At 38.4% G+C, this 13,648-nt stretch overlaps 1 protein-coding gene and 1 long non-coding RNA gene across 2 annotated transcripts in view; both read left to right on the plus strand.

The window, feature by feature from the left end:
• LOC147763314 (uncharacterized) overlaps positions 1–13,648 on the plus strand; it is a 102,595-nt gene that overhangs the window by 28,593 nt on the left and 60,354 nt on the right. The window lies entirely within an intron of this gene.
• The window catches only part of LOC106170147 (C4b-binding protein alpha chain), a 17,800-nt gene continuing 4,152 nt past the window's right edge, over positions 1–13,648 (plus strand). The window contains exons 1-11 of the mRNA XM_087006902.1: positions 1–61; positions 398–520; positions 1,673–1,717; positions 5,958–6,143; positions 6,452–6,640; positions 7,117–7,302; positions 7,539–7,727; positions 8,452–8,634; positions 9,858–10,040; positions 10,477–10,665; positions 10,974–11,150. Coding sequence (XP_086863028.1) covers positions 1–61; positions 398–520; positions 1,673–1,717; positions 5,958–6,143; positions 6,452–6,640; positions 7,117–7,302; positions 7,539–7,727; positions 8,452–8,634; positions 9,858–10,040; positions 10,477–10,665; positions 10,974–11,150 — 1,711 coding nt within the window. The remainder of the gene's footprint in view (positions 62–397; positions 521–1,672; positions 1,718–5,957; positions 6,144–6,451; positions 6,641–7,116; positions 7,303–7,538; positions 7,728–8,451; positions 8,635–9,857; positions 10,041–10,476; positions 10,666–10,973; positions 11,151–13,648) is intronic.

The following is a 13,648-nucleotide window of genomic DNA, read 5'->3' on the forward strand; positions in this document are numbered from 1 at the left end:
ATGAAGTGGACATTTATGGGGTGGGTGGTTGCCGTAATAGTTGCTGCGTCAAGAGGAGTGAGTATAAAGTTTTTAACCTCTGATAACTAGGTGAAAAGTAGTTAACAATAAACTCGTGTATGTTAAAAATTCATAACGTTAGAATAATTCACATTAGAAAATAAATAAGTGGCATTTGTGCGAGGAAAAAACTTCTCTGACTACTGATGTTGCGTCTAATACGTATGCCACATACTGTATAACATCCTACTCTTTCCTGAACTAAGTAATGACTAGGAGGTAACACAGACCAATAATAATAATAATAATAATAATAATAATAATAATAATAATAATAGTTTGATTCCAAGCACACGCCTTACAACAACTGATAAACGAAATTACTTCTTTATTTCAGAAAGTGAAAGCATTTGTGAGAACTTCTGTGGCGGTCAGTGTGAGGCTGACTGTTCAAGACAAGCTGGCACCGAGCTCAATGGTACAAGATTATGCATGGACAAGAAAAAGACCCAATGTTGTGGTGAGTTACGTCCTGCTGCAAGTTATAAGGTTTTAAAAGCATTGCCGCTCCAATGTCACATATATATTAGTTTTTTAGCGATCCAATGTAGGCTTTGTCATGAAGAGTGCCGTGCTTTCCAAATTTCACCTCATAGATTCACATTCCATTAATATACAATTAGTTATGAAAGCAATTCTGGATGATACTGATTATATGGCAGGTATGATGGCAATAAATATCGATACATTTTCAATCAATTGAAACTACATGTAGGAGAAGTTATAGATTTTCATATTAACAGTAAAAGTTGATGAAAGTGTTGACCCTTCACTGATTGTTCGCGATGATCCTTTGCCAATACGTGCCTGGACATATACATGCCTCTTCTTTACCGAACAACTTCCCTTGTGTATTAATCTTTCATAACACAAATTATTCACATAAATTAATTCTGAGAAAGTGCACAAATAAAGAAAATAAAATACAATTCAGCATGACGTCTCAGGTAAATAGAGTACATGTACGCAACATTTAATGGGGCTCATAATCAAATTCTTTTGTACGGTTTCTCTCAAATTACTTGTAACGTTTTTCCCGTTATCATGAACATAGTTTGAAACCTTCACTGTACAAAAATAAACGAGAAAATCACAATATTTATATAAATATGTCAGAAATTGGTGAAAACCAGAAAATAAAGGTTGTTACGCTCCGTATCCAAACTTCCTGTCGAACCAGAAGTGCACCAACGGTATACATGTAATTGTGACGGAATTGTTGACATGATGTAGATGGTACAAGGAAGTTGCCAAAAGTATTATTTATACGTAACGTATTAAAAGAATAACACAAATTCATAGTCTTACATGATTTATCACACCCGCGGTGATGCAAGCCATTTTATGTCATAGTGTATCCTCTGTTTTAAGGTAACATCAGATATAAGCCGGACATCTTCTTTATTCAGTCAATTTTTGCCTCTTTTATCTTTGTATCACTTGCAATGTGTGGGGGAATTGTAAGTTTTTCAACCAGTAACAATCAGACAGATTATTATTGGTGTCCGAAATTTTGTATATTTTATATGCACGTTTTGGCAAGGGGGCATATTTTCATTGCAGTTTTTATCCCATATAACATTTGACATATTTCACACATTGTTTTTAACAGTAAGACAAAATGAGAAACCACAGTGCAATAATGGCGAAACGAAAGGTAAGTTGTAATGTTGTTCACTATGGTCTGGTCATTTATTCAAATTGGTGTATGCTACATTTGAACCAAATGGGTGCATCATGATTAAAAAGGCGCTGTAATGAACGTGTCAAAGCTTACATCAACGTGACTATAATTACGAAAATATTAGTCACTTGTTAGAGTATATACATGAAGTTGCTTTAATGCTAAAGGCTTTCTGGAATATCTTCAATCAACTGTGTCTTTACTGCATGTCTACTATATATTTGCTTCTTAGTGCATGCATATTTGCTCTAGTTAATCGCACGTTTTTAAGTTAGTTATTATTGGCGCACTCGTAATATTGTCTAAACTTAAGATTTTATGAAAATGTACGTTAAAGCCAATACTAGAATCCGTCAGATCAGATAACGTTACATCAACTACCCTTAGATACCGTAGACATAGTCACCTCTGATGTACCAGTAGACGCCAGCGTACCAATTCACTTATCTGGTTCTACATGTAGTTCTAAGCACATCTTCCCATCTTGTACGAGTAGACGTATGGTAGAATACCGAAATATACCTTGTACACACGCTTTGCTTTGCTAGTTTTTATACACACCTTTCAGTGCTAGTATGCCTTTTGCCGAAAACATAGGCCTACACTCAAGCAACAGATATAGGGGAAGGTAGGCTACAAATTCATAAACGAGACACAACCGGAAGTTGTCTTTTTGGCGGTAAACCGCAGGATCCTGAAGGGGCACGGTATGGCCCTTTCATCCATATTGAGAATGTTCATCTGTGGATCCAGCGATACGGAACCGAATATCATGGAGATAGAGACTGTGGACGATCAAATCAGAAACTAAGAAAACGGCTTAACAGATATTCTCAAATGAAAGATTTTTCAGTTGTATCCAGTTGATATAGGTACAATTCCTAAAATTTCCAGGAAAATAAATTTCTTCTGTATAAAGTAGCAACGGGAATTGTGTGCCTCTAAGCGTCACATATGACATGTAGTATTCCCAGTCACTGTAGTCACCAGTGTAGCGACCAAGTGTAGTTGCTAGAGTAGCTGAATGTAGATAAACCTGGTACCCTTTATAACCACCCTGTGAACTAGCAGGTAACATTGGTGAAGGCCACGCGTGATGTAAAATTTGCTCCCACTGCAGGTTTTAATAAATCATCTGTCTATAAACGAGACACAAGAAAACGATGCGGAGTATACGGCGGGCAACCCGTGGAACTTGAAGGAGGATGGCATAGCCGAGTTATTCGTATCAGAAATGCTGACCGTTGGATACCGCAGTATCAAACCACCTATTATTGTCGACGGGGATATGTTCAAAATGGCACCAATGCAGTAGCTCAGTGCAGGGTGGACACTGGCTATTACTGGACCACTCCCGAAATAACGTGCACACGTAAGTCTATGGCGAAATTTGCACGGCAAGCATATTGCAGCTATTATCCGAGCTTATAGCTGCCAGTTTGTTCAAAGCCCACTTACAAGTTTTTGTAATTTATCAAACAATTAACATATAAAACCAGCATGTGAAATGAAACCCCAAACAGATTTCTGGAGATGTTATTCCTGACATATAAGAGACGACATTTTCATCTCTTACCCCAGAAGAGTTCAAAACGTGCATTTCACGTACTTTTTCCTACAAATTTTCATCCCCTGTAGTCCTGTCATTATTGCCGGTTGTTCTTAGCATTGAGAGATGCGAGTGTGGTAACCCATACATGTATATTGCAACGGCCATAGTTTTTGTTCAAGAACCTCTCGCTGCTTCCGATATTCTTGGTATGAATAAAACGTAATTCCACATCGAACGCGTCAGTTAATTCCAACTGGGTAATGCATTGACCAAAGTCCAGCTAACCCTCATACAGATATTATAAAACCCAGTAAAACATTGCAGGTGTGTGATAACATGCTGCCACACAGAGCGATGTATGCCAGAACTCCTCGAGCGTCAACGAAAGTGTTTAAGATGACAGTGTATTATTTGTCACACAAACCAAGAGAAAATACTCGCATTTCACACCAGAGTCGGACAGTGACGTAATAGGCTGTGTTGTTATGCATCAAGCTACTGAAGCAGTAATGAGGGTCGTTTCCCAATTCCAACCATTGAACCATGGAATATTCCAACCATATTCCAACCGTTTCTCTTTTCCAACCATTGTGCTTCAAGAGATATCAGACAGTTCAGTCTTCTGTAAAGTCGATGTGATATGGGCTAACCTTCAGGTAGCATTAGACCCCGTGGTCATTTTATATAAATTGACCTCATTTCGTCTTCTACTGGCAGTTCCATTGATGCACGGTTTCTAGGTTTACTGTTTCTTGTGTCCATCTGCGAACGTCCGGAAATTTCAACGCGAGTAATAATATCATTGGGTCTTTAGGCTTTGCTAGATTTCCAAATATTATTAAAGAAATTCTGATAGTGAAACCTTTTTTATGTACCACTTATCTTCATAATCTGCTCTGTGACTGGCAAAGATTTACAGAGAGTCACGAAATGCTATATACAAACACATACAGCGTGAGTAGCATCTGTAGTGTAGATATTGCAATAGCTAAATTTAGGCAACCCCTCCTCTCCTGGTCCAATTGCCGTTTTGTTGTAATAAAATGTTTAACAAATAGCTGATCCAACTGCAGGTATGTTCAAACCATCCGTCCATAAACGGGAAACAGATAAATGCATTTGGGGTGGAAAACCTCAAGATGTTGAAGGGGCGTGGTATGGCCATGTCGAACGCATCCAGAATGCTAATTTCTGGATCCCGATGGAGCAGTATCAGGTCACTTACCACTGCAAGGCTGGTTTGGCCCAAATTGGCACAAATCCCGTGTCTCAGTGCACATTTGCCACCAAATATTACTGGAGCAAACCAGATATTAAATGTATACGTAAGTTTGTTGTAGATGTTGTCTAAATGATAAAAATAGACAGCTATGATTCAAAAGTCTCATAAGATTAAGGATGGACTAGAAAAAAAAAAATAAAAGCTCTAACTTATTTTCCATGAATACAGTTTCTGTTATACATGTTTATCTACTCCATCTTTTTGTCTGGATTTTTTCTTTTTACACTTACTTATAGTTGTAACTAGTTTTTTTCTGTACTCACGCCTTTAGTTTTTATTTTAATATATTTTTGAAATTTCTCTTGATAAATTTAAAAACGGCTTTGCGTGATAAATTTTAAAACCTGCCTGCCAGCTATTTTCTCGCTTTACACCTCAAGTAAATACTCACAGGTCAGAGCAGTAATACAAGACTGAGTAGTATAGTAGAACGCATATTTGACCAAAACGAATTTGAATTTGAACAGGCACATATGAACCCGAAAATCGTTTGAGACAGATGCAATATGCATGGTATTAATGGAATTAGACTACAGATGCTGGTTCGTCTATCAATAATGTACATCATTAGTATGCGTTTTCACACTGTCACTATCACTGTCACTGTCACAAGTTGGCCTTCATATGCAACTCTGAGGAAGATACAAGGCAGAAAGTCTCTAGTGTCTTTTTTACCCCTTCCCTCCCACAAAGAACCCCCTCATAAGTGAAATTCTGGACGTTTCATTGGTCTTATATTGCGAGAATCTCATAGATGTTCAATCCCCACCCACCCCTGCAGAACACGAACTGTATGGAGAGCCATCCATTTTGCCGTTTGAATGACTGGGTTTTTTGTCTTGGCTTTATGATATATACCTAAATTCTTTTATGGTTTATTTAAATCGACGAAAAAAAGGAGGCTACGTTTATTATAGGGCCTACTATCTTGTTTTTTATTATTTATTCAAAATCCGCGAAGAAGGCCTAGGGGCCGAGGGCTTGGATTACATATTACATCTTTATAGTAGATATTCATAGATTCATCAGTATTAGGGGCCTATAACTTACACCATTAGCACGTCGCTTGCTGTTTCCGTTTAATTGGCATTTCTGTGAGTGTAGTGGTGCTGAACGGTGCCTCGCTTATTGAATTCCATTAGGATTGTCGTGCATTTTTATAAAATAATACATAAGTTTTATCCCAAAATTTAGTTACCAGTCTATCATGTAAGATCCTTCGTTTTTGTATCAACTTGTGCATGGTTTTCTTTAGATTATTTCTATTTATCAGCAGTATCTTATTTTCCTTAAAATCTATACATGGCAATGATAATTCACCGTATCTGCATAACAGCTAAAAAATATTTTAAAATGGAATCGGTTTTCTCTTATTTCAGGAAAATGTCCAAAACCTCCTACTATAGCCAATGCAGTGGCGTCTGGGCCAGCGCTCACAGCGTCTAACATCGTTGAAGGGGAAAAAGTGCGGTACTCGTGTAAAGCTGGCTTTGCACAGACATCTGGGTCGCAAGTCAGGACGTGTTCAAACGGCGCTTGGAGCGGGAAAAACATCGTGTGTAAACGTAAGTATTTAAATGTATAACAAGCATGTCACATGTAGAGAGAACATATGCACTGAGCCATCTTGATTAGACCTCCCTGACGAAAAAGTCCTATAGGGTCTTAAAGGAAATTGGGCCAGTTTCCTATATATCCTATAGGATATTATAGGATCCTATAGGACTTTTCCGTACGGACTGATTTGATTTACCTTACTCTTCTTGCTTTTTTTGTATTATATGAATAATAAAAATGCTACGTATGGCATACAATGTCAATTATAAAATATGCCGAAATACTTACAAAGAGAGATCTGCTTTCTATGTTCAAGATACATGTCCAAAGCCACCTACCTATGCTACCTCAGTGGCTACTGGGGCACCTGTCACCGCGTCTCAGATAGTTGAAGGGGACAGGGTGACCTATGTGTGTAAACCTGGCTATTATGGGGCAGTGGATGATCACGTTCACATGACCTGCTTACGAGGCTCTTGGAGGGGCCGCGTTTTAGATTGTCAGCGTAAGTCATTTCTATTTAAAATTAAATTGTGTGTGTTTCAAATAATTTTCCAATCATGTTTGCGGAGAAAACTACTTGAAATAGTTACGATTTTTGACCTGTTTGGGGATTCTTACAGTATTTGTCATTTTTACCCTCTTCTTATCCTTCCTTCCATCCTACCCTCCCTCCTCTCTCTCTCCCTCTCTCTCTCTCTCAAACACATTCCAAATGTATGCATTGCAATAAAAAGATACTCCTTTTAAAATTTTAGTCAGAAACACATTTTCAAAACCGGTGCCACTTTCTCGTATCAAAAATCTCATAGTGGCAAATGTTTACTGTTACATTGCACTTCAAACAGGGAATTTCAGTGAATTAGGCAATGAACTACTTAACCATTCAGTTATATTTTTTCATCTTCCTACCTGTTTATATGATTTTCCACAAGCACCAACAGTTTTTTGCGCAGTTTGATAGCAGTCTTCTTTCTTCAGCAAGGAAATGTAGAGCACCACCAACTGAAACCACATTCTATTTCTCCCCAATAAAGACTGTCTACAACAGCGGCGAAAGAATCGTACAAAGTTGCCGAAGTGGATATGCAAGAACTGGCGGGGAAGCCGTGAGAACTTGTGAACTAGGAACGTGGAAACCTGAGAATGAAAGCATATCGTGCGAAAGTATGTTTTCCTGTTAATTTAAAATGTACTGACTCGAAATTCTATACAGAGTATACCTCTAAACACTTTGCCTCTTCCAAAAAACCTTAGGGTTCGTCAAATGGATTGCCTTTTAAAGGTTCATACATCATAACTTCTCCAAAGACAGGTAAAGAAAATTGTAGTAATAGAAATCTATCCAAAGGTTAAAGCTAATGACTTATATAATAAATATAAAGTCTTCATGTACTTGACAGGGGCGTGCCCGACCCCAGCAAAGCTATCTGGAACTGCGTTAGTCCAGACTACTAGGGGGAAACCTACAGAGTACACAGAAGGAATGTCCGTCAAGTACCACTGCCTGGTCGGCTATGGTAAAGTTGGTGGGGATGACACAAGGACATGTACTGCAGGACGGTGGAGTGGTGATGACATTCTTTGTAAACGTAAGCTAATATTTATTTATGAATTTTACAATTTACCTTTGTGAAATACACATTAAAAGTCAAAATTTGCCACAAAACCCAATAAAAGCCACCATATAGTTAATCCAAGCTGGCTTTATTTGTAATTCGAATAAAAAGGTGTTTAATCTTGGTAGACATGTAGGGAAATGTTAAGTTACTTTAACCGTTCAGTTTGTAATGTTTTTTTAATATAGATATGTTCATTTCTTCACAGTCTAAGGAATATCTTGGGAATAGAAGTTTATCTAATAAGATGAAGCTGTTAGCTTAGAGAACAACCATCATGGCTTTATGTTCTTGTACTTGACAGGGACGTGTCCGACCCCAGCAGACCTACCTGGAGCCGCGTTAGTCCCGAGTTCTGATGGCAAACCTACAGTTTACACAGAAGGAATGTCCGTCAACTACCACTGCCTGGTCGGCTATGGTAAGGTTGGTGGAGATACCACAAGGACATGTATTGCAGGACAGTGGAGTGGTGATGATATTCTGTGTAAACGTAAGCTGATATTTCCTTGCGGATTTTATACGCATTGTCAGCTTAAAATTGTCTGGTACTAGTATTTTAACTACAGTAACTAGGAGAATAGATTAAAGTAACAAATTAGACAACGATCAATTTCACAGCTAGTATTTAATGGTAATTCTTTTGAAGAAAAAAAAGGAAAAGTAAAAAAATCTTAATGACATATTTCTTCTCCAGGTACCTGCATTGCTCCGCCTGCTATCCCCAATACTTCCAGCTCACACGGACCATTTATGTACTTCTATATGGAGGGAGAAGCCATCGTCTACCTCTGTCAGCCCGGGTTTGCCCACATTGATGGAGACGCAATAAGAACATGTAGATCTGGAACGTGGACAGGGACAGACATTAAATGTGACAGTAAGTACCCCCACCCCGTATAAAAAGAAAATTAAAGAATAAAATGAATGAATAAAAAGTAAATACAAGTTGCTGTCATGGTTTACGTAAATTTCTTTCTACACAACGTTTTATACCACAGCGTGATATGATAAATATTTTGCACACATATTGTTGTCCAGAAATCTGAAAACGCTTTTTTTCTGACAAACTGGACAATGTCTTTCAATTCACAACGCACACATTTAAAGGCAGACATTTATCCGACAATCAATATTTGTGGAAATTTCAACCATAGGCCTATTCTTTTAGACACCCTATCAGAAATTGTTGAGCAAATAACAACCTCTTTTCGGTGTTGAAAGTGTCCAATTTCAGCTTCACGCTAATAACTCACCACTTTTATTCAGCATCATGAGAGAGTGGCTCTAAAGTGAAACTTGTAACTTAAAGCAATAATAACTACTCCTTTGAGATTCAAAATTCCGCAAGAAATACATTGTAAACAACGCCTGGAAATATATTCTATTTCATTTTCCCACCAAAACGACTGTTATTGTAGTAAAACTAAAATCTGTGCTTTTCACTTGGGCTTTCGATGCCTTTCTTCGCGGTCGACAATTGCATCCGTTGCCAATGACGTTTAGGTGTCACGCGGATTGTCGCGTTCATTCGAGACCAAAATAACATTGGCGGGAAACCCTCAGACGTAAGTTGCGAGTTTTTGTACAGTGCGTCGGATAACGAAAAGCCCAGAATTGCACACATTGTAGATATAAATGCATTTTGAGCAAAAAGACGAATATATCTTATGAATCTTATAATATCGTTATATAGTGTTGTTGCTGCTTTTCCCGCGGTTTTAAGTAGGTCAGCAGAAACTATCGCTCGATACGAGAGGGCTCCGTCAGTTAAAATCTCTTAAGAGATTTTAACAAAAAAAAACGTACGTTTAGGAAAAAAACCTGGATTAACTTTGAATGCAGGAATGGGGTCGTTGACCATTGGTAAGTACGGGAAAATTGCCGTTTTTTCCAGGAAAATCGTATTTTTGGCCAAAACGAAGAGTTATTATGACTTTAAGAATTATATTTATCGATTGCAATATTCTCAACGGTTTGGGATGGGGCATATGTTTGAAAGAAATTTGCTGTAATTTCTAGGAAACTCCAATATTTTGCTAAGTTTATAAAGCTCTTTACATGCTTCTATGTATTTCTTAAATACTCCTCGATATATTTTAGAGATCTGTCAACCTCCGCCACGTTTGGAAAACGGTCGACTATTAGGGAACTTAACGGCTCTCTATACCAGGGGTGACAAGGCAAATTACACGTGCGCTCCAGGTTACACATCAAACGGTCCCATCAGTGTGCTGTGTGGTGAAGATGGAAAATGGACCAATCTGGATGCAAAAACTTGTAAACGTTAGTAATAACTATAGAATGGAATTATTATAAAGGTTGCTGTATCGATTTAAGTACGCTCGATTACGTTGGAGGTAGTTCTGATATGTATGAAGGCAAATTTTCGTAGATTGTTTGTACAGTGTTTCTTACTAAAATTCCGAGTTGTTGCTTTTATAAAATTTGAACAATTTGTACATGTACAGTGTATTATGTTATAGGTACTTGTGTGTTATCAGCTCCCATTGTATGTATACGTAATGTTCTAGGGTCTAGGAGGGGTCATCTATTCCAATCCCCATGGCTTCCCTACAATGATTTCAAACGCAAAACTATCTAGAAAATAGAGGCAATATAAAAACATATTAGGCCCTACTATCTCTTCATATTACATATACTGTATATAATTAACCGTTATTTAATTGATGAACATATTTTTGTCGCTTCTTTTGTTTAGGAACATGCCCGACACCACCAACATATCCTCACGCCACTTTGACCCTCCCGCATAGCAGCCAAACCCACGTGGAGGGCGCCATCGCCGTCTACAGCTGTTCTCTGGGTTACATGAGCTCTGGGGCTGCTCCCGTGGTGGTCAAAACATGCACAAACGGAAAGTGGAGTGGCGGGACCTTGAACTGCAAGCGTAAGTTGACCACTCTCTACCTCAGGCCCCTGACGGAGCACAAAGTCCGAATTCACATATCCTCATTAAATAACGTGTTTCTGCATACGCCGTTGGAACATGCATCTTGTCCCCACTGTTTTATCAGTTGCCCCCCCTCTTCATAATCATGCATGCACATACAACATTATACATTAACGATACTACAAACTGGTAATAAATGAAGCTCTGTATAGTATCTTTTATCGCAAATAGAAAATTATATATACTGTTTCGCTTGATCTGAAAACAAATTCACCTTGGTAATGCCTATTCATATATTTATTCAGAAGACACATGCCCAACTCCCCCAAAGATACCCAATGCTGTAGCCGGCCAGACATCCACCAGTCACGGTAGTACAGTACAGTATACCTGCCTACCGGGACATACCAACCTCGGCAATGCCACTACCATGTCCTGTGTATACGGAGAGTGGAAGATGGCTGGGACGATGACTTGCACTAGTAAGACGATATCCTACGTTTTTCAGTGTTTTACTGTCATTTTTATGAGTACTCTTGGAAAATCGTATGTTTATAATTTTTTTATAATATTTTAAGAACATTTTTCTTTGTAAGTGCATATATTAGATGGCTTACTTTTGGACCATACACAGTGCAAGGGTATGCTAGCTTAACTTTAAGATAAGAGTAAGATAAGATAAGATAAGAGTTTATTCAGCCATTAATATATAAATATAAGATTCATATAAAACGGAAATTGGACTGCTATTCGGGTTACAAATTATAAATAAATAAATTATAAATTTCCATTTTTGTTGTTAAAATAAGACACAGCAGATGGGTAAAAACTCTTTAAAAACCTTTTAGATCCCTTAAAAGTTAAAAGCCTGCAGTTGCTCGGTAAAAATTTAAAAAGCCCATGTGCGGGGTGGGTATAGTCACACATGATTTTCTCTGTTTTTGTTACTGATCTATTAGTATAGATGGCACCTAGAGAGGGGAGTTCCAGACCGATGATTTTGCCGCACGTTGATGTGACCATATCTAGACGCTTGCGTTCTTCTACAGTGGCCCGCCCATACCATACTATGATTGCAAATGTTTATATACTTTCTATAACGCATTTGTAAAAGTTTGCTAAAATCATTTCATTTGAAGTAAAATCCTTCAACTTTCTTAAAAAATATACCCTTTGCCTCGCTTTTTTTAACTGTTTGTCTATGTGGTCCTTCCATGTAAGTGAGCTATTGAATTCTACCCCCAGCAGTCTAAAATTGGCTACTTGCTTTACTGCAGTGCCACTGATATGAATGGGTTCTTTAACATTTCTATTCTTTCTGAAGTCAACAATCATTTCCTTAGTATTCCCTACATTCAGTAACAAATCGTTGTCTTTACACCATTGTACAACTGAGTTGACATCGTTTCTATACCAGGTCTCATCATTATCACTTATTAAGCCAATTAAAGTGGTGTCGTCTGCAAACTTCACGATGCAATTACTCTCATGAGATGAAACACAATCCAAGAAGTTATAATTTTATAACTTCTTGCACAATCATACGTGAACAAGCTGTACAGACATGGTGACAGAACACAACCCTGAGGCGCACCTGTATTTAAAACCACAATATCAGAAGTACTTGTACCCACTTTCACAGCTTGTCTCCTGTCTAATAAAAAATCTAAAACCCAACTGCATAAAAATGAAGGAATTTTTAGTTCGTTTAAAAGCTTAGCATAAAGTTTTTGTGGAATAATGGTATTAAAAGCCGAGCTGTAGTCTATAAATAATGGTGTCGTGCTGGTAATAAAGAAACCCAAGTATCCTTGCGTATGTGTTTTTCTTATCTGCGTGTTCTAAAATGTTGTGTATGCACATACTAAGAGCGTCATCTACGCTTCTATTGCGTCTATATGCAAACTGAAAGGGATCAAGTGTCTCTGGTACAATGGTTTTAATATACGACAGAACAAGTTTCTCTAGAATTTTCATTGGAACTGGGGTCAACGCAACCGGACGGAGATCGTTTAGGCAAGAAACTGTTTTGGACTTCGGCACAGGAATGATAGTAGCTGTCTTCCATGCCCGCGGAACTCGTTGGGAAAGCAGCGATAGATTGTAAATATCCGTGAATACATGTGCCAGTTGTGGTGCACATGTCTTTAGAAGCCTTGGCGAAATACCATCTGGTCCAGATGACTTGTGTGCGTCGAGGCCCATAAAATGACACTGAACCTGCCATTTCTGAACAGAAAAGGGCGGTGGGTCATGTGGATGTGCATTTAGTGGAGCCGATCTTAAGTCCGAGTTGTTGGCAATGTCAAACCTAGCGTAAAATTCATTCAGCTTGTCGGGAAGTGCTGTGTCGTCGTCACTCAGTACGTGTTTTGGACCTTTGTATTTAGTGAGTGATGACATGTTTGACCATAGCTGTCTTACGTTATTGGTCTCAAACTTTTCTTCGAATTTCTTTTTAAAGTCTCTCTTGGCGTTCTTGATGGCCCATCGCAGGGTTGCTTTTAACTTCCGATAGTTTTTGGGGTGTTGTTCTTTGTTACGGTAGGCTACATCTTTTTCCTTAATGAGCTTGCGGATCTTGTTGTTGCACCAGAGCTTGTTGTTAGTAAACTGCTTCACTTGCTTTCTCGGGACACACATTTCTTCACAGAATTGGATGTAACCAGTAACGGCATCAGTGTAGTTGTTAACGTCCTCAGTATCTCTGAATACCTCCCACTCGGTGGCCTCGAGGCAATCATGGAGGGTATCTATGGCTGCTTGGTTGAAAACTTTTACTGTTTTTATGGTGGGCTTGTTTTCCTTGAATTGTTGCTTGTATGTTGGAATTAGCAAGATAATGCAGTGGTCGGAGTTTCCTAAAGAGGATCGTTTGACTGGTTGGTACGCCCCTTTAATAGGACAATAGCAGTGGTCCAAAATGTTATTGCCCCTTGTCGGAAAATTGATGACATGGCGATAATTAGGTAGTGTCGTT

The sequence above is a fragment of the Lingula anatina genome, chromosome 2 (assembly GCF_051362555.1).
Source record: "Lingula anatina isolate TDL-2025a chromosome 2, LinAna3.0, whole genome shotgun sequence".
Lineage (NCBI taxonomy): Eukaryota > Metazoa > Brachiopoda > Lingulata > Lingulida > Lingulidae > Lingula > Lingula anatina.